General features: G+C 40.8%; 1 protein-coding gene across 3 annotated transcripts in view; it reads left to right on the top strand.

The window, feature by feature from the left end:
* Nucleotides 1-21,212, top strand: part of MTUS1 (microtubule associated scaffold protein 1) — a 117,667-nt gene that overhangs the window by 79,013 nt on the left and 17,442 nt on the right. For 2 of the 3 annotated variants that reach the window (XM_066316930.1, XM_066316929.1), the window contains one exon: nucleotides 10,048-10,265. In XM_066316930.1, coding sequence (XP_066173027.1) covers nucleotides 10,048-10,265 — 218 coding nt within the window. Of the gene's footprint in view, nucleotides 1-5,988; nucleotides 6,478-10,047; nucleotides 10,266-21,212 lie in introns of those variants that run through there. The other variant, XM_066316928.1, reaches the window with a different exon arrangement.

Below are 21,212 nucleotides of genomic sequence, written 5' to 3' on the forward strand. Positions count from 1 at the left end.
CATTGGATCTGGGAGGGGTTTGCCAATAGTATGAATTAATTATGATGAGACACCTTTCCCCAGTGACTGTGGCTCCTGATTTTGTGCACAGAAGCTGCAGAATGAAGCGCAGAAAAGTGGCATATTTTGTAGTTGTGATGAAGCAGTAGAGGGCACCAGACAGTAAGGAGCAACTTCTTGTCTAGGAGTTAGGGAGAGAACAGACTCTGAGGAAACAGGAGCAGAAAAGAGAGACACCGGTCTTCAACATCATTCCATGCTTGATTTTTTGGGAAGTTGTGTACCTCATGGATGACAAGGCACAGCTGCAACTGTAAGAAAAAGTAGAACTGCTTCACGTGTTTCTTTGCCTAATCAGAGAAATATCTGAACTAGAAACTCCCTGAAACATAAACCTCTTATGTAAAATAAGTATAGCTGCCAGTGTATTGTATATTTTGAAGTGAGGGAAATCAAAGATTTAAGGTTGCCTGTAATGTAAATGATGAATTGATGTAGCAGAGTTCAGACATCTAAACTGAGGATAAATACATTGAGATGTAGTTCAATCCAATTCACTGGCCAAAGCATCAGTGCACTGTAATATCCTCATGCAATTACTTTACATCTCTGTCATTAAAAATGGATGACAGTGGGTTTCTTTTAAGGTGGATGAAATAGTTTATTCATGTGGATATGGTCATTCCCCCTCATATCAAAACACCCATGCTCTACTACCATCTTCCTTTTCTTTTCTTACAGTGGTATGTAGCACTGTATGGATAACTGTAGTAACATGTGTTAGCTTTGTCCTAGTTCAGAACAAGATAAAAAAACCCAAAAAACCAAAAAAAAACCCACCCCAAAACCAAAAAAAAAAAAAAAAAAAAAAAAATCAAGCATCAATATCACCCTTGGTTATTTGGAAAACAGCCCTGATGCAGTGGTAGTCTATCTCGTGGATGTTAGGGTTGTTTCCTGTGAATTGCATTGCATTCCAAATGGGTTTGTTTTGTTTGTGGGCATCTCTGAATGTGTGGTGGGCTTATTAATATTTTTATCCTTGTAGTAGACATATGACTCTCATTCATGCCTGATAGTTACTGGCTGGATCCCACAGAATCATGTCACAGAATACTCTGAGGTGGGAAGGACCCACAAGGGTCATTGGGTGCAGCTCCCAAGGGAATGACCCAGGAGGGATTGAACCCAAAACCTTGGTATCATTAGAACCATGATTAACCAGCTGAGCTGTGAAAACTTAATTCAGTTCTACATATTACAGTTTCTGTAAACTTGAAAAAATGCGTTGTGACTGCAGGGGCAAAATCATTTTGTGCAGTAGATGTTCAAAGCCCAACTGGTGTTTCTGTAAAACACACCTGTGGTATGTAAAGTAAAAAATGTTATGGGAACCATAGAGAGGTTTTAGAAGAACATAAATACTTCTGAGATTTCCCTTTCCTTTTCATTATTGTGTGTATAAAGATAATATCCAGTTATGGCTGGAAATGGGAATGAAAAGGGATGGATTTAAAATGTTGCAGTGAGGCTACAAGTCAGTGCTGTAATAAAGTCAGTGGATGAGAATAGACAGAGACTTCAGGAGCAGTACTTCAAACTGAATGCCTGGAATAATTTGTGATGACTCTGCATTCCCCCTTCAGGCTGTACAACATTTAAAAAATACAGGCTGAAAAGCCTTTGTACCCCTGGAAAAAAAAAAAAAAAAAAGGCAGAGAGATTTCTGCTGTGTGTTTTACTGCTGCTGAGTCAGTTTAAGCATCTAGGTCAGGTTTCACCTGCTTGCAGTTAAATTTTGTTCAGTTCTTGTACCTTTCTTAAAAATCCCTGAGATGGTTGATGGGTTTCTTCAGAAAAACTTGAAAAGGATTTGATGACAGCTGAAATAAGCTGGTTCCTGGACGTGGGCTAGTATTAGACATGAAAGAAGGGAAACTCAAGGGAACAGCAGAGGAAAAGGAGAGCTGCTGTACTGCTTTAGGAAGCATTTAGTTGTCATCTTGGGCTTCACATCGTGTTGATGCAGGGGGAGATGCAAGACAAGAAATGCTGTTTCTCTTCACCCATTTGCTTTGAGACGACCACAGATAAAGAAACTTCTTAAATACAGCATCTTAAGCATTTCAGTTGAGCACATTATCCAGGTACAGCTCTGAAAAAGGAGGTCTCTTTGCTGTGGACTAGAACTGGCTCCTGCCTAACATGCTTGGAGTGTGAACAGAGCAAGTTGGGACTGTCTGCACCAGCTTATACAGACAGGCCTGAGGCAGAGCTCAGAAACAAAACATCACTTCTTCAGCAGTCTGTGGCTGTACAATCACCAGCCTGGACAGTGAGAGGCACAGGAGCAAAGTGTGTGTTCACCACCTGCCAAGATGGATACAGGCAAAAATTATGGTTGACCAAGCCATGGAGGGCCTGGGGGGTTTGAAGGCTTCCATCCAAGTCCAGCCTCTGCAGACACAGTTAATTTAGTTTTGTGACTGCTTTCCTTGTCTATTTGTCTGCTCTGGGTTATATTATAGCCCAGAGCAGGAGTTTTGGAAGAGTTTAAGGTGGTGGTTTACAGCTAGCTGAATTTCCAGGTCCTTTCAAATGTAATGTGTGTGCTGCAGATTAAACCCAGCAGCTTCCTTATTTGCATGGATATTCTTAAATTGGCCATACTTGTCACAAAGCAAACTTTAAAATTATAGCCATGAGATTGAATGGCTGATCAGTCTTCCTGTTGCATTTCTCAAATAACTTTTACACATTGTGATGAGGGGAAGGCATAATTACAGCTGTAGAAAGAGGGGGATTTTGTGTTTGCTGTTGGCAATTGTCTAAAAGATTTCTGTGTTTCTGTAATATGAAAGAAATACTTTAAAAACAAAACAAAAGACAACCCGCCCAAAAAACCTCAAAGATATCTCACACAAAATCGACCAGATTTTATTTAAACAAATTAAGTCCTTTTTTGTTCTGCCCTAATCCTTAATGTACTTTTGAGAGGAAATCCTCAACAGTGGTTGATTCATGTTAGTCTATGAAATCAGGAGGTTTGTTCCAAAACAGGAAAAAATGTTAAGACACTTGAGATTCATCACGAATAGAGACCTCTTAGCTGGAGCAGAAGCTGATGTAATGAGGTGAAATGAGTGATTCTGAAGCAATGAATTCTAGATTCAGAAACTTGTGCATTGATAAAATGTTCTCCATCTGTCATTAGCTATCGAGAATTCCTCTTGAGACACAGATTGTAAAATTCAGAGTAGCAGCAACTTCTGTGGATTTAAAATTTGCTTTGTAGTACTAACCTATCGATTTAATTTTAGGTAAGGTTTTAAAGAGTGTCATCCAAAGTGGAGAAAAGTAAAGGAAATCTGCCTGAAATCCATGTCAAGAGGGTGATCTTTACAAATTGGCAAAGATTCCTTAGGATCAATCAGCCTGTCTGAGTTTTAAGTGAGGAAGATGCCAAACATTGGCATTCTGGAGAGAATTAATATATTCATCTAGAGCAAGAGAGCAGCTTCCAAGGACATGTTTTCTTCAGTGTGTTACATTACAGCAGAGAACACTTGGCAATTAGGGTGGGTGCACGTGCTTGTAGAAAGGAGGCTGCAGCTTTTGCATTCGGTGATGTGGGACAGGAATGACAATTGCAACACCTAATTGAGTCACCTGAGCTGTGTCAGCCAGGCTTTCAGTGTAGCTTATAGAGAAAGGCTTCCCTCAAGCACTCTGGGATTCTGCTCTGAGTCAGTGTCTGCAGGAACCTGTTCCACTGCACAGGGACCTAAGGGGATCAGTTGGAGACTTTTTTTTACCCCCAAACCTTTTTTTTTTTTTTTTTTTTGGTGGGGTTTTTTTGGCTTGGTTTTGTTGTTTTTTTTTTTTTGTTTTTGTTTTTCTTGTTAACTCAGCTGAAATCACTGCTTCATGGAATCACTCTTTGTGGAACTAAAATCATCAGGAAGTGAAACTAAGGCAGGATGGCACTTGAGCTGCTTATCTTAGTATAAACACAGGGTTCATGTTAGCTGCCTGAAGTTTCTAGGAAAATTTAGATCTTGGAGGTTACATCCATGAATACCCTCCCTTTGGCCTGGTTTTCAGCTGTATCACAGCAGAACCAGATGGATTTGGTGTCTGACAAGGTCTCTGCAAATGGTTCACCAAGTGAGAATTTTAGGAACCGCTGCAGTGCAGTGAAGAGTGGAATGAAAACTTACACTGCTCAGCTGAATTACTGCATCTGCTGGCCAGGGGATGCAGAAATACTGCTACTGGTGTTACCTGGCTCTCTTCACCTACCTGCATCTCTTGTCAAAGATGTTTCCTGGACTCAGACTTCAGGTTGGGCTTCTGCAACCTGTACTAGTGTCTAGTGGTGACTGTGAATAATAATGTTTAGCTGTCCAGCTAGGAATGGAGCAAGGAGCCAAAAGGGGAAGCCACTGTGGTTTGTAGCTGTGTTGGGGAATCCCACCAGCAAGTCCATGTCTGGCCTTCTGGCAGGTGATACAGAGACTTGGGAAAAAACTCCAAGTGTCCACCAGGGGCTGTGATAGTGAAATAGGGAATGTGTGCAAGCCATGAGGAGCTGTCTGTGGAGGGAACGTGTCTGGTGCCTTCCTGCTCCCATCAGTGTGCCTGAACTAGTGCAGGAGGAGAAGTGGCAAATGAGGAGTAGATTTCCACTGGAGGCAGGAGTCCCCAGAGAGGCCTTTTAGCCAGCAGCACCGTGGTGATTTGGCAATCCTGGATCTCTGCATGCATGGCCTATTGCCTTTCCTAGGGATGCTTCCCAGCCCAAAACAAGGCTGATGGGAGCTACAGCAGTTTTTGGTGAGTTTCTGCTCTGGGATCATCACTGCCTCTGAAAGCATCCTGGAGTTTTGACAGGGCCAAAGGAGTGCTGTGTGAGTTTTCCTGAGCTCCTCTTGTGTGGTCTGAGTCCTGTTCTGCTGGCTGTTGTGCTGAGGACTTGCTCACCTCTTTGCCAGCAGAGACTGACACTTTTGTTGACCAAGATCTACGTGGTATTGGTCATTTTTTCCCAAACTGAATCCAGTGAGTGGGTAATTAAACTGCTGTATAACACAACATCCAGCAGCCTGCTGCCATTAATCTGCCTGTTTTCACATGGAGCCTAGACCTATCAGAGTTTTGTGCTCAAAAGTAAGAAGCCATGGCTTTTCCAGGGAAAAGTTAACACTCAGACTTGGTAGCTAAAAGGCTTGGCCTCCTTAACCTGGCAAAAATCTCTCATTAGTCACTTTTCCTATATTGCTGTGAGAAGTCTTTTATTGTTTGTGGATTAGAGTGTTTCCTGAGGAACTGTGTTCTTCCAGAGACTGCCAGAAGGGTATTGCTGAGTGATTAGGGAGAGCACTCAGTGAGACTGGGGCAATATCAAATGTGTCCACAGATAAACACCTGAATCTCACACTAGCAGAAATAGAGGTGCATGATCACCTGGCTGACTATACAACTGAAATAACTACACACTGTTGAACTGTTTGGCTTTCAGCTCTTGGAGGTGATTCAGGCTTCCTTTGAGCCTCTGTGTTGGAAAGGAAGGGCCACTGTGTTCTCACAGAGTGTTTGGCTGCGTTGCAACAACCTGGTTCCTGATGCCCAGGCATCTTTTGATTGATGCACAGATCAAATGACTCTTGGGAGTGGCTTTGGGGGTGACGTCCCACGTACAGTGATGTCAGCAAAAGATTTTAAAAAATTCAGGTGTGGCATAATCTGCCAATTAAACTGATTAGTGCTCTGGCTGAGTCCTGAGAAGGAGCTCTGACTAGAGCTGCGTTGTTGGAGTCTTTCATGTAGCGCCTTTGGCTCACCCTGTGGGAGACTTTTACCCAGTACCTTCACTGCAGGCTGCTGTAAATCGTGGTAGGATACCCTACCACGGGCTGGGAGCTCACAAATGTCCCTGGCTGCCTGGAAGCTGTGACAGTGGAAGAGGACTGCAGCTGCTCTGGGTCGGGATGGAGTACATCGCCGCGCTGTTGGCAGAAGTGAGAGCTGGCCAGGAGGCAATGCAGGCTGGGCAGAAGGAGCTGAAGCATGATGTGGAAACATCTCAGAAGGAAATCAGAACTGTGTTAGCATTGCAGAGGAGCCAGCAACAGGTGAAAGAAGATCTCAAGGCAGAAATGAAGTCCAGTCACTTGGATATAAGAGCTGTGCTTGAGGAAATCCAGCGAGTCAGAGAAGAAATGGAAGCGCGATTAAATACTCAGGCTGATCTGGTCTTACTGATCAAAGAAGTGAGCACCAATTTGACATGTGTAGACAAGGCTTTCCAGAAAATGGAGGAGAGGCAGAGAGTTTTTACCAGCCTGCATCTTCCCACGAGAGAAAATGCTGAGCAAGGACTTCTCTTTGAAAAATGCTTACCCCAGACTCACACGGGTTTTGAAAGACTTGTGGAAGCTAACAGTTTGGATGAGGAACATGAAAAGGTGCTTGGGGGTAAGACAATTGTGACTGTAAGTGTGGGGAGAAAAGTGAGGTGGTTTCTATTTTTGCATGTCAAGAAATTTGTTTAGTCTGTTTTGAATGCTTTTAAGAAATTTGGTTTTTAGAAATTGAGTCTCTCGCTTAAAATAATTTCTATTTAGTGTAGCTACTACTACACTTACCTTCCTAGTACATGATATGCAAAGGAAGGCTTTGATTTGGTTCTGCAAACCAAAAAAAGTGTGTTAGAGATTTGTCTGGTAATCCAGCAACAATGCACAAGATAAGGAGGCTCAGGAAACCAGCAGCACAAGGCAAGTTCTGAGGCAGCCAGCCAGAAAAATACTGTGTCAAACACTGGGCAGAACCCCAGCACCTAAATGCAACTTTGTGGAACACACCCTGTGCACTGACAGTTGTGTATTTCTTGCCTCTGAGTGGCTGTTAACTGGATAAACCATGCATGAGAAACTGTTTGCTTCGTGGAGAAGCTTGGAGTGGGTTTGATGCTCTCCCCAGTGGAGTCCACTGCTGTGCCAGCTGCATAATGGCTCTAGAGGGAGTGAGAGGATTTGTGGACCTTTTGCAAGATCCAGATCAAATTTTCTGGGAATGATTCAGTGATCAAAAGGCTGAGTCTTTGCAAAATCACTGCTATTTTTTTTTCTTTTCTTTACTGGTATGAAGAAGGATAGGACTTTAGATGGTGATTCTGACCAGTTACTGTGCTACATGCAATACTTGAAAATCTGACTTTCAGTCTTCCAAAACCAAACTTTTCAACTGCATTGGGTAAAGTGGGTTTGAGTCTGCTGGAGAAGAATCCAGAACCTGATTTAAGGGCAGAAATTGTTCTGCATTACAGGTCTGACTGCAGAGAGGTGGCAGGTGAACAGACCCAAGTGAGAGGGACTTGGGCTGTTAACCAATACCAATGTCTTTAAATTACACTGTCATTGATGTGGTGGTATCAGTCATCAGACTCATGATGCTTTTGTCTTAATGAAAGCATGGCTTTTGTTTTGACACCACAGCCTTTTATACAAATCTGGAAACGATCTGTCATTGCCCAGAGGAACCTAGGCCATAAATAAACCCCTAAGTGTCAGTGGTGTTAATCTGCAGAGGCAGCTCGTGCTACAGAGGGTTCGTGCTTTTCAGCATTTGAAGTGGCTGTGTATATCATGTCGATGATAAAATTGCCAACAGGAATGTCACCAAGTTTCACTTCATGCATGGTTTTTGTTCAGCTTTTTTTAGTGTGGTGTCAAGGGCTGGCTAGGTTGGGTGCTGGAATGAGCTTCTTGGAAAATCCTTGGTGGGCTGTGCAGCAGGATAAAAGCAGTGACATGAAACAAAGTGTGATAAGGGCTGTTTGGAGCCTTTTGTCATTTGGGGTTGGCTGCTCTATCACTGTATTGAAATGAAACTTCTGCAGTAGGTAACTAACTGTGCGATGTCATTTTTCCCAGAGTAAAAATTGTCTGTGATTGTTCAGGTTTAACACAGCTGTGTCAGGGTCCTAGCAATGGTTGTAAAACTCAGTGTATCAGTGAATTTACCCAATACTTTTACATCAAGAATAATGCTCTAGGTCTCTGTTTTTCCTGAGTGGAGCATTCAGGAAGGGAGGTGCAATATGTGAGAGTAGGAGTATGTAAGCCAGTAGGGAAGGGAGGAACTGACTCTACGTGTTTATTCTCTAGTCCTTGCTCTGTTTTTTTTCCTTTCTTCATGATCATTATCTCTTGTGATTTTTGAAGGAGCCTCAGAAGGTAACCAGTAGTTTCCTACACACAGTATTTTGTCCATAAGATTGCTGGAAATTTAACCTGGTTGATTTTAGATGTGAACTGGCATTTGTGTAAAACTGTCCGCTCAAAAGACGTTGTATCTTCACAGCGTGAAAAGGAGTGGTGATGTAAGTGAAATGGTGGTAAAAATAACTAGAATTGGCAGCCAAGCCCCATCCTTTTTTTCAACAAATTTGTATTTTGATTTGGGTTGATATGCCTTTTCATAGCTCTTATATTAAACTGCACAATGGTGCGTTTCTAATTGAAAATACACCCTTTAAGAGTTTGCATCTCTGAGCAGAAGTGTGGGGAAATCTCCAAGAATACAAGGGCATCTGAACATTATAAGGCATGATATGCTGACAGTTCTCTAATTAGCAGAAAATCTAATTTTCCAGAGAGTTTTTATCTGGAAAATTAATAAGCTTGGGAGGCACTTTCTACCAGGCACAGAGGATGTTAATATTTTGCACAGGAAAACTGTTTTCAGAGACTTTGAAAACAAGTGTAGGCTGTGGAAGACTGATGTATTAATGCAATAACTGATACGTCACTCAGACTAACATTGACTGACAATCAAACCTTTTGTTCTTAATACTGTCTCCAGTTGAGAGACAGTGACATTAAAACTCACACTGCTGGGATGATTCTAAAGTCATTTGCCAACCTTCAAACCAGGAGCTTGGGATTCAGAAAGGATTGAGTCTTGTTGGTTAGATTGTCCCCTCTTTTCACAGAATCACTAGGTTGGAAGAGACCTTCAAGATGAATTGTTCCTATCTTTCTTTTCTCCAGATCTCACCTCTCAGGTTTTTTCACTCTATCGTGAAGAAATCTTGTTAAGTTGAAACCGTACAAAGCAATCTGCTTAGATGTCTTCATTAAATTGCCAAGGGATATTTATCTATTGCATCAGACTTTTATTGCAAAATTGTTTGCTCATTCCCTCTGTGATCCAGGGGGGAAGATTGGCCCCATCTGCACAGCAGTACTGTACTCTCTTTCCAATTTGAAGGCAGCAGAGAAACCTGAAAATACAGTGTTTGCAATGTTATTTGATTTATGTTATCTGGTTTCCTCTGATGTGAGATGATTGTGTGTTGTGAAAGCATTCAGGTTGCCAGAACGCTGAGAATATTTAATCAATAATGTGATTTCAGCACTGTGAATATATATTGAAATATAACACATTTTAGGGCTTTTTTAAAGTCTTATCCTTGTGACTGAAAATTGCTAGCTCTAAGAAATGCTGCAAGACCTCTGGGTAATAAAGCTCAGGCTTCAGCTGCAGAGAAGGCAGTTTTTACAATTAAAATTGTAAAAAAATATTGTAATTGTAAATTTAAAAGGAAAAAAATAATAAAGGAATGGTGGAGAAAATGGTTTTGTATTCAGCAGTACTTTAGAGTGCAAGAAATGTGAAATCCATGTTGCACCCAGAAGTGGACAACTCTTAGGTTAGAAATAAATTACTGAATAGATGGGGTGAGAGAAGTCTTGCATGTTAGAAAAGTATGAAAAGTATGTTGAAAAGTATGCTGCCAAGTATGCCACAGAACACATGGAGGTGAGGATGAAGTGCAAAACACTGTTCCTAAGGTTATGGTGTTAGGAATGAAGAGAGTGATAGTGTCTGCTCTGCAGTGCTACCGAAATAACCCTTCCTCCTGGTTAGTATTTCAGCAAGTGTTTGTAGGAAACTGCTTTTTCTTTTGCACCTGTGCTTTGCATTTTGGTGAGATTTCGGCATGAAATGCATATTAATTAGTTGTTGTTGTTGTCTTAGTTGACAAGGGCAAGCAGAGGAGCCCCAAGAGCTCGTGTGTTCGGACTCAAGCCTCCACAGACACACGTTCCCCTGGCACAAAAGCAGCCGAGCTGACACAGTACAAAACAAAATGTGACACCCAAAGCGGAATCATCCTGCAGCTGAAAAAATTCCTGACAGCCAGTAACCAGAAGTTTGAAGCACTAACAGTTGTCATCCAGCACCTGCAGTCTGAGGTAAAACAAACTCACAGCTTATCACTTTTGGCTTTAATTGTTTGAACACTTCTCAGTGATGGCTTCAGAAAAGATTAATATACTGATAATTAATTTTGTGTTTCCATTCCAGTGGTTTCTGTTCTCCTGTGGAGGTTATACTTCTAGCATCAGTTGGCTAGAGAAAAAATCAAGCCCATGACACTGGGCTTTGTGACCTCTGCATGCTTCACATGCTCCTTAAAAGAGTTTTTAAATGGTTGTGGCCAGAGAGTCCTTCAGGGCTGAGTAGCTTTCCAAGTGTATACTCCAAGTTGTGCCCTTGTAGGAAAGACTAGTTTCAGCAGAGAATCTGCATGGCCTTACTTTGTTATCTGACTGTTTAATGGGTGGATATGTTTCTGAGCTACTCAGAATAAAGTCTGAGTTGGTGCAGTTTTATTTATTGAATCCTGCTTTGTTGATGGTGTCTTAAAATTATTAGTCAAAATATAGAAATGCATCTGGAATGAATCTGATGTGGCTTAATCTTATTTTTTCTTATCTGTTTGAAATGTGTCATGACTTAATCAGTTTGATACTACAATAAAAACTGTTGGTCTGCTCTGGATACTTTTGAGAAAAGAAAAATGTGAAGTCAAGGAAATTACAGCATTTATGGGTTTATACTGCCCAGCTGATGCAGGCTTTAATAGCTGTTTCTCTTGCAGTTAAAACTCATGTTCTAAGATTGGTATCAATTTCATTGCAACTCTTCTGCTACATAGTGATTTTACAGTCCTGTATACAAAAAGCATTAAATTGTCTTAGTATTCTGGCAGATGGAACATTCTCAGGGGATAATATCTGCTTGCTTTCATTTAATCTAAAAATACTGCATTTATCTCCTTGTCTGGTGCAACTCTAAGAGCAATGGCTCTTTGCCAGTTTTCTGGAATTGGTTTGGTTGGGGGTTTTTTGAAACTCTTGGTTGAAACACCTTTCTTTGCCTAAGGAAGTAGTTTAGGATCTTCAAAGCAATTTGATACAGGATTTTTGGATGCCTGTCATCTAACATGATGTTGTGAAATTTTCAGTTAAATTCTCACTGCTAAACTTCTGTGCAATCTTCTAATTACTGTAAAATAAGCACATTTTTTTAGTAACTCTTACAATTAAATGTCTTGGCCTAGTTTCTTCTCTCAAATATTTTTATTGCAACATTTTAAAACTTGCAAATACTTTATAAATGTCATGTTTAGTAAGAAGAAGCCTATCATATTAATTTGCTTCTTCTAGGCTGTTTTACAGGTTGCTCTAGCCTAAATATGAGGGGTTGCTATAGCCTAAATATATAAATATTTATTTTATATAAATAAAAAATATATTATTTTTAAGAATACTCAGGGGGTTCATTAAGCAAAAAGTGATTTTGAAGGAGGGAAGAGAGAACTGCATGGAAGAAACTAGTGATTTTGCTCCTTATTCCTCTTTGTTAGTCTTTTGCAGACGGAAAGAAAAAATAATACCTCTGTCAAAAGATATGAAATTAGTTATCTTGGACAGTTAACTTTGGGCACTTGAAATTGAGCTAGATATGACCCACTGATGTATTTTCATACCATTTATTGATTTTGAGGTTGCTCTCTCCTTCCCTGGGATAAGGCTCATTGCCTTACTCTCCTGAGGTGCTGTAGGGATGAGGAGGACTCTTATACCATGGTGCTGTAGGGAACACTTAAAACCTGTTTGTCAGCTGTGGGGAACATCCTGAAGGATTTCACTGTGATAAGGGACACTGTGAAGAGTAGTTTTAGTTTTGTTCATTTGTTTGGGTTTTTTCCTTTAGCACAAAGGGTGGAGTTTGGTATAGCTCACAGTCTTGGCTGCTCATACAGTTATTTGTCTGAAGTATCCCTTGGGAACCCCTCTGATGTAGTTTTCAAACTGGATAAACTCAGGGAGAAACTTGGAGTGAGGCTTTTACTCATGAGGTAGAGTCTCATAGGTTAACTACAGAGCCAACTGACAGCAGCTTCAGCTGCTCTGTCTTAAATTCAAAATCGTGCTTAGCTGATTATGAGGAACAAAGCTGTTCTTCCATTCTTCCCGTTAGAGCAAGTGTGAAGTGACATGATGCAGCCTAAGGAACAGCTTGCTCTGGACTCCTCTGGTGCTGCTCTGTCCCTGCAGAAAGCTGATTCAGCCTTGCCACCATCAGAGAACCAAACCAGCCAAAGAGCATTTCTCTGCCAGGTGGTGGCGTGGATTGTCCCAATATTTGGTCAGAGGTGGGGTGAAGGACAGGCAGCCTGGCCAGATGGACTGAAATACTGCAGTGAGCACTTGGGTCACTTCACTGGGCAGCCCAACCAAAAAACCCCAACCAAACCAATTCTCAAAACCTGCTGCAGCCTCTCCCACTTCCACCCCAAAGCTGCAGTGACTGGGATATGATTTGTCTGTTAGATTTGTTTGGTTTTACTGTCATGGTTTTTTTTTTACTTTTTTTTCCCCCCAAGAGTTCCCAATGTTATTTCTGCACAGAAGATTAGAGTGGTTTCTTAGGAGCTCATTTGAAGTGGAATATAATAGCTGTGAACAGAACCAGAACTTGCTGACAATGACTTCTGTCAAAACTGCAGCTGCAGTGGGCTGCTGTCGAAGGGTTAAATGGCATTGAGCAATGCTGCTGTGCTGTTTCTAGCTGAGCAGGAATCTCCTAAAAAACCCCTGAGCTCAAACCTGTTTGTTGCAAGAGTTACCTTGGAGCTGTCAATGGTAACAGCTGCTCCTGATACAATCTTCCCACTTGATCCCTGGGTGTTTCTTTGAGGGGAGAGGGAGCAGTGTCTGTGTTCGCCTCTCTTTGCCAAGACTCTTCCCAGTTTAAAAACCCTAAAACCCTGATTTCTGCCTCGCAGGGGCTATTGTTGTACTGGGTTAATGCTAGATGGAAAACCTCTTGGCATGCAGAGTATTCGATGGCAATGAGCAGTGTGGCTGATGAGAACATGGAGTTTTTCCATTGTTGGAGAGCTGTGTGTGTGCTGGCAGTGATAGGAGCACATGGTAAACTGTGCACTAATCACAAAAGTAAGCTGAGTCTTCCTAGAGCACTGTGCTTCCCCTGATCCTCTGGTAATTCCTGTTACTTCATGACTGCTTTCCTGTTTTTTTAAGTTCAAACAAGAAACGAAAAGTGGCAGTACAGAGAAATGGTGAAATTGGCCATTTACAATAAGCTCATGAAGTGCCAAGGAAATCCATTTTCCATTAACATGCTGCGACTGCAGTGAGTTCTGAAATTAGCACTACTGCATTTGAGTTGATCTTTGAACTTCCAGTTTTATTATTTTTGAATTTCTTGCCCCTTCAGTAAGAGAGATGTTCACAAGTGCTTTAAATCCATGGTTAGCATGTCTGTGAATAGTCAGGTTGGGGAGGCCACTCTTGCAGCTCTCTCCTCTCTTCCCCAACCTTTGTGTGTGTTTGAGCTTCTTTGGGAAGCCAATGGAAAAAAAAAATTATTCTGGGTCTACTTTTACAGGTCTGTCCCTGTTGAAAATGTCTGGGGAATGTCCCCATGCAGTGGTTCAGCGTGGGAAGGAGTGGAAGTGGAAAACCTCCAGTGCTGGGGTGGGAATGTGTGCCTGAGAGGTCTGCAGCTGTGGCCAGGAGCCAGATGCTCCCTTGGGAAACAAAAAGCCCCAGGACATCAGCAGCTGATGAGGCTGAGGCTGTGGCAGCTCCTGCCTGGGCCTGTTTCTTGCCTCCTGAGAGGTGTTCAGCCCTTCCCCTGGCCCAGGGCTGTCCCCAAGGCTGTGTGAGCCCTGCAGCTGGGCTGGTCCAACCTCAAACTCACTGCTGTGTGTAAACTCTCACATCTCTGGGAGTGATGGTTTTAGCAGTGTGGGACTAGCTTGGTTTTAAATCTAGTTTTCAATTTATCTAAGGCGGGTTTAGCTGTCAAAGGGAAGGGTAATGTGTAGTTAGAATGGCTTTGTAATGTTCAAAGTGTGAATTGGGAGATATTTCATCTTCTCATTTTAGTGCATAAACTGCTGCATTCAGAACTGCTACCGAAGCTGGTCAAAAAATGAGATGGTGAAATGTTTGGTTATTGTGAATATCCATTTTTATTTTTCTAGTTTAATAAATGAACCCAATTAAAGACCTCAGTGATTGTCTATAGATTCTGCTATAGAAATGAGCCTAAAACTTTTATCTGTGAACCAGGGTACTATAGAGATGAAAAGAAACTCAGTTTCACTGTTGTCCTTTTCTTGGTGTGCTCATGGGAAGACTGCTATTTACAGGTCAGACTCTACTTGGGAATTTTGTGCTGCCATCTTTAAGAAGATTCCTAAGTATAGGAAAAAGCCATTTGAGAAGGGTAAAGAGCCTTGACAGTAATGTGTGGATAACACTAATTGTGGATGTGACACAGGAAACAACATGAGGAATGTGCTAGAAATTGTGTGACTGAGCAGGCTTCAGCATTTCTGGGTGGAAATAAAATTACCATTAGTGTGTGACCTGTTGTAAGTGGCATTTCCTGACATGTGCATGACTCTAAGAGTGGAGATATTAGTTTCCTTGGAAACTTAGCAGTTTAAAATGCTGAGGGTTTTTTTCCAGTTTGGAATACATGAACACATCTATGAGAAATGTTTGTCCTGGCCTTTGTGGAAGTTCAGCAGAAAATGTTTGTATTTATCAAATGAGAAAGGCAAATCTAGGTTAAGGGGCAGAAATACACATTGCATCATTAAACCCCAAGGGTTTTGGAAGAGTCGTATCTTTTGACCTCTAAGTTTAGAGCAGCTGTCTTTGAGTAAAACTTTTAGTTTTGATTTTCTAGAACTTAAAATTAAAGTTGGCCAGTTTTCATTAGAATTTTCATATGAGGTTCCCAAAATATGGACATAACTTTTTATGAGAGAGAATAAGGATATGTAATTGAGATAATTTTTGTGCTTCTTTATTTAAAAAAAAAATCACTCAGAAGTCAAAATGTACTCAAAATTCCTGATTTTGAGGAATGCAAATATTTCCTGGTTTGTAACAGAGAGTATTTGAGTAATACCAAAGCAGCTTCCCCCTGTAGAGAAAACCTGGGTTCTGCAAGCCAGTGTCTGACAGGTAGCAGCTGGAAAGCAAGGAAGTTTCAGATGAAGGTCTCTATAAAACATGGTATGAACGAACAAGAATGTTTTTGGCAAGAGATTGAAGATTTGTGAGGTCTAACATCCAGAAAAAAAAACATTTTAATCCATTAATTACTACGAAACTAGGCTGGACTGGAAATAACCTTTTAGAAGATGTGTCAGTTAAGCAATTTATTTGGTACACCTCGCTATGTAGGATGGGTTACAGCTGAAGAGTTGGGATTCCTGTCCTATAGCTACTCCTAGCAAAAAGTGTTTTGGAAAAAGACCTTTTTGACTGAAACAAACTCGATGTTTCAGGCAACCAGTGCTGCTTTCCTCAAAGAACCTGATTTTCATGACTATCTTGTTATTTCTTGTAATTACCATTTTTTTCAAGAAGTTGCAGAAATAATGACGGGAGCAAAATAGAGATATCTATTGAAAAATTTAAGGGAGCAGTTAGTAGAAGAAAGAAAGTAACATGTTTCACTCTTGTTTCCTTCTTGATTTGTTGTAGTACCATTTTTCAGGTGAGATTCTAAACAGTCTTAAAAATGAAATTAATAGCGTCCTACTGTGCTCAAGCACAGGCTCTTATTACAACACTCTGAATAACTATATAATGATAGTAACAGTTTTATAGACGTGGGAAAAGCAGGGATGGTCCAACTTGTCAAAGTTGCACGGCATGTGGTGGCTGCTGCTGTCATATTCACATGGGCTGGACTGAGACAGAAAGCCTCAGAAAATACTGAGAATAAGTAATTGCCTGGATGAGGTGAACTTAGTTTTTATGAGATTGGAGTTTCTGCAGGGAAGAAAGGAGTCATTCTGTGTGAGAAGAATTAATATTAGCATTCAGAAACACTGAAGTAGCAAACAAGCTGTTGTAGAGAATTAAAATTGGATAGCCTATATTATTTATTATATCTGGATCTATCTTTGCAGGGCTGTTGCATGGAGGTGGGATGACTTCTAAAAGGGAAATGAAGGATCCCTGCCAGCCTAAGATCCTATGTAAAGCTTGCTACAGCACAAAGAGCCCACAAGTAAATGTGTTAAATACACAGTGACTCACAGGAATCCTGTTTGCCTGGTTCTCTGTTTTAGTGTTTCATACACTAAACATCAGGGAAAAAACATCTTATTCTCCATAGATGTACCTGGCAGGTAAAAGAAGTAAAATATTAAAAATCAGTGGATCTTTATCAGCTGATCATGTAAATGCTGGATTCTGAGTCCATTCTGCTTGAAGAATGCCAAGGTGAAAACTGATTTCCCTTTGTAAGAAGGCAGTGCATAACACGAATGAGGCCAAGAATAAATTAGAAATATTTCATTTCACTGTGTATTTATTGATTGGAGATGGTTAATGACATTTTTGTTTTATCACAGTAATAGTCTATTAATGACATTTTTGTTTTATCACAGTAATTGTCTTTTATCACAGTAATAGTCTGCTGCTCCTTTCAAAAATATGCATGGAGCAGAGAGTGTAAGTCCTATTTGCTGCACTGCTTCTTTGGCTCATTTCTTTACCTTCTTTTGCATTGAGTGCTGCAGAGGAACTGACATTGCAGGGGGCTTTTAGGTGAGGTGTGGAGTCGGTGAATTTATAAGAAATCCATTTCCAAAATTGCTAATTTCTAATGAGAAGACTTACTTAGAGGGTTGGATTCTGCCAGGGAAGTAGAAAAAGGGCCAGGCAGAAATACTGTGGTGTTTCTAATCATCAAGTCCAATGTCAAAGTGCAAAGTGGATATGAATGGCACTTTTGTTGTCCCTTCCTAATTACCTGCAGACCTAATGACACACGAGTGACTGGAGTTTATGCAAAGATGTGACTCAGTTTTTACACTACAGCCAATGACAATGTTTTTATGACTGGAGCAGCACAAGGACAGAGCAGACATAAATTTCTAATGCTTCATACCCAAGAGGAATATCTCCCTTGATGAGAAAGACATCCTGTTGACAACTGAGGCTGTACCAGTATTAAAATAAATTTAATTATAAATTTATATTTAATTATAAATTTATATTTTATTATAAATATAAATTTAATAAATTAAAAACTAAATTTCCATTTAAATGATGATCTTTTTTTCAGCACATCTCCACTATGGTGGAAACATGCATGTTACACAAGTGCTTGCAAATTTACTAATTTATTAAAACTAATTTATTATGTTTTTTTACATGCTCAGCATTTCTCTCTGAGTTTAATTTTAGAAGTAAGTGCTTGTGGTTTGGTTTGACAGTAAATGGCTTACAAAAACCAGAATCTCCTTTCCAGGAATAAAATTAATTTAGTTCTGTATATGATAATAAAACACATTTAAGTGCTTCCATTCTTTGCATAGCTGAATTTGTTTTATGCACTCTGAAAATTTTTTATTTAGTGTGTTATAATGAAATGCTTTTTAAAAAAAAAAAAAAAAAGCATTGCAGTGCTTTTAAATTTAACACTTCATTTCCTACTCCTTTAAGTTCTGAATTTTGGTTGCAGTGCTCTCTAATGCTTCTGAATGTGTCACTGGGGCAGGCAGCTGTGGCAGGTGGTTTGTCACACAGATATCAGTGTGCTAGAGCTGCTTGGAGGTAAAAAAGCAAAATCACTGTATTTCAGTATGCAAATGTGAACTTTTCATTACTGCTTCTTGGGAAGTTTTCTTTCTTTAGTACTTTCTCTTTTTTTAGCTCCAAAAGAGTACATATTTTGTGTCCCTAAGGAGTGTGCTTGTTTAAATGTGAACTGTGATGTTTGGGTAATTACTACCACATTGGGCAGTGTTAGCTTTTTTGGACACTCACACTCTAAACCTGTTTTCTGCTGTGATTTGCTGTTTTATATTGAGTGAACATTGAAGGACTTGTAGCTCTTAACACGGAGGGAAATCTTACAAAGGGTGACAAGGAGTTTTTGAATAATGCAGTAGGGGCCTATCTTCAGTATTTAATTTAAATCAAAAATTTATTTTTTTAATTTAAAAACATAGGCACAGCCTATCTGTGGCTCTCAAAGCCTTGATTTTTAGGCAGAGCATGGTGCTCCCAACCAACATCACCCCACTGGAGCAGGAGTGTGCTGGGAAACCAAGAATGGTTTGTCTGGTTGCTCATCCTCTCCAGGAAATACAAACTTACCAGTTTGTAAAACTTAATGCTCTTTGTGCTCTGCAAAGGTGCTGTGGCACACTTGAGGAATTCCCACCTATTCCAGAGTGAGAACTGCTCAGGATTTGATGTCTTGGAGGTAATTTGGGTCTGTCCAATGTGAAGTTTTGTGTAGGTTTGTAGCCCAGAAGGCTGTTTGTGTGCTTGGTACAGATATTACAGATATCCCTCTGGCTCATTCTGGAATGTGGACTTCTGCAGAGCTTCCTGCTTTCAAAGCAGAGCAATGGGAACTCCTCAGACCGATGTGTCCTCACCCTTGTTTGTATCTAAAATGACCCTAGGCTGTTCTGTTTGAATCTCAAGCTGTAGCAAAAACAGCTAGTTGCCAGGAAAAATACTCTAAGGCTTGTAATTGGGCTGCATAACTGCCAACAAAACAAACAGGAATGACAAACTTGGTCATTATTTCCATTCCTGACTTGGTAGTTTTTTGTCATCTTGAAGCTTTGCATCAAGCATCTTCTACCTTGGGCCTCACCTCCCCAAGTGTCTTTGCTGTGGGGCATATGTCTACCTGGACTTGGCAAATTTTCAAAAGGTGAAGGATTTTTTAACTGGCCAAACTGTTCTTTCTCAGAACAAGAAATATCCAAGTCTCCCTTGTTATGCTGAGAACTTTTTTGTAGCAGTCAATGCTCGAGGTGCACTGCTCTAATATTGCCTGTGGCACACTTTTTATCCCTAAACTCTATTTTCATTCTCTCTGGTGGCTTCCATGTTTATGGCAGAGGGGATGTTTTGGTTAATGTGCAACCTACAATAGATGCTTTGTGAATAAGGAAAAATGGGTACCAAATAATTTACCTAATCTTCTTATGAATTCTTAAATTGTGCCAGAAGAAATTGTGAAGGGGTGTGAAGATCCTTCATGAATCTCTGACAACTAAATGATCCTTACTGCTGGATTTATCTGGGTGACAATGCCAAAATTGCTTGATCTGTATGCTCCAACTTGGTTCCGCTCTTCCAATTTCTGGTACTGATTTTTCAACTAGAATCTTGTTAAGCATAAACTAGAAGGTTGCTGGATATTCCAGCCCAAAGCATAGGCACATCTGTCTTAAAATTAAATACTGAAGATAGGCCCTGACTGGATTATTCAAGTGCTTTTGGTATTTTACTGTGTTTAGGTTTCAGATTTTGGAAACTTTCAAGTTTTCTTGGGGTAAACCCGCATGCTTTTGGTTCTCTCTGAACTTAGATAAAAGTGTACTAAAGTTAGTCTGACCACTTTAGGGGGCTGCTTGTCCATATGAGCAACTTAATCTTCTTATTTTAGGGCAGCAGGTTTTTTCTGAATGTATTCATGAGCAGGAGGTTGTGATACAAATCCATCTGGATTTTTTTGGATTTGTTAAGCTATGAATGGGCAAGCTGAACTGAGGCAGCAGGTTAAACAATGCCAGCAAAAAGCAGCAGGGCTTAGGAGCAGCAAGAAACATGAAAAAGATGACTAAGGCAGTGTTACTCAATTTTTTTCTGGATTTTCAATCTTAGCCTCTTGTCAGTCCTCAGTATATGCTGATTGCACATGGCCTTTTCTCATTAAATTTAATTAACTGAAAGCAAATACAAAATGTGTAGACTGTGAAGGAGCCTGTTTGGAGACACCAGACAGAAATGTCAGCATGTCCAAAGGGTCTGCAGCATGGTACAGCCATGGGAGAACTGGAGATGTTTTACTGACATCTGGAGTGGGCTGGAAGGAAGCAGGTTGTGTCCCAGTGTGCAGGGATGCAATTCCATCAATCACTGCAGCATTCCCATCATCAGCTGCTGTGCCCATAGTGGGAACACTGGTGTTGAACTGGAGTGAGATGATCCATCTCTCCTTTCTGAGCAGGGCAAGTCCTTTCACCAGCTGAGCTCTCTGCTCTCCTGAGAATTCACTGTGGAGGGTGAGGTGTGCTTTTCAATCTTAGCCCACTGGAACTGTAAAAATCCTCTAAGTGCTAATATAAAACTGCAACACAGCTTAATAGCCCTACCAAAGTGTAAAGTGTCCAAAGAACTGTTTCGACTGCTTAAACTGAGTGATTAAAAGGGAATCTTTCTCACACAAGGTCAAAAATAGAAATATTTCTAATAAAGGGTTGGCAGTTTCTTTAACCAGCCTTTACAGTTGCACAATAATTTCCTAAAACTAGCGAATTACTGCTAGCATAAAAATCACTCATTTGGATTAGTCTTGCGTCAGACCTTAACACATGACTGGGTTTGGGGTGCTCATTGTGTCTGGTTTTTGTTAGGGAGGGTGTATTTTACGGCTTTGTTTGTTCTGCGGGCATGCAGTGAGGATTCCAGACCTCCAGACGAGGTGCTCTTCAGGATGTAAGCCTGGGGTCAGTGACAGTGACAGTGACCGAGGGCAAAGGGGCAATTTGCGTTGAGGTGATGGTTTCCCTGGGGACAAGCAGCTTAGGTGTGGCTCCACCAGTCTGCAAATCCATCTGCTGTGCTCAGTTGTGGACAAGTCTCTGTGATTTTGGGGGGTTTTTGGGGGGTTTTTTGTTCCAAAGGAAGAGCATGCAAAGGGAGTTTCAGGCTGTTTCTGCGCACCGCAGCTATTGACCATAACCTTGAGCATTGACAGCAGCAAAGCCGCTGTCTCTGCGCCTCTCCCATTCGGCTTAAACCTCCTGCGTCTTATTTTCG

Source organism: Sylvia atricapilla, chromosome 4, assembly GCF_009819655.1.
Source record: "Sylvia atricapilla isolate bSylAtr1 chromosome 4, bSylAtr1.pri, whole genome shotgun sequence".
NCBI classification, from domain to species: domain Eukaryota; kingdom Metazoa; phylum Chordata; class Aves; order Passeriformes; family Sylviidae; genus Sylvia; species Sylvia atricapilla.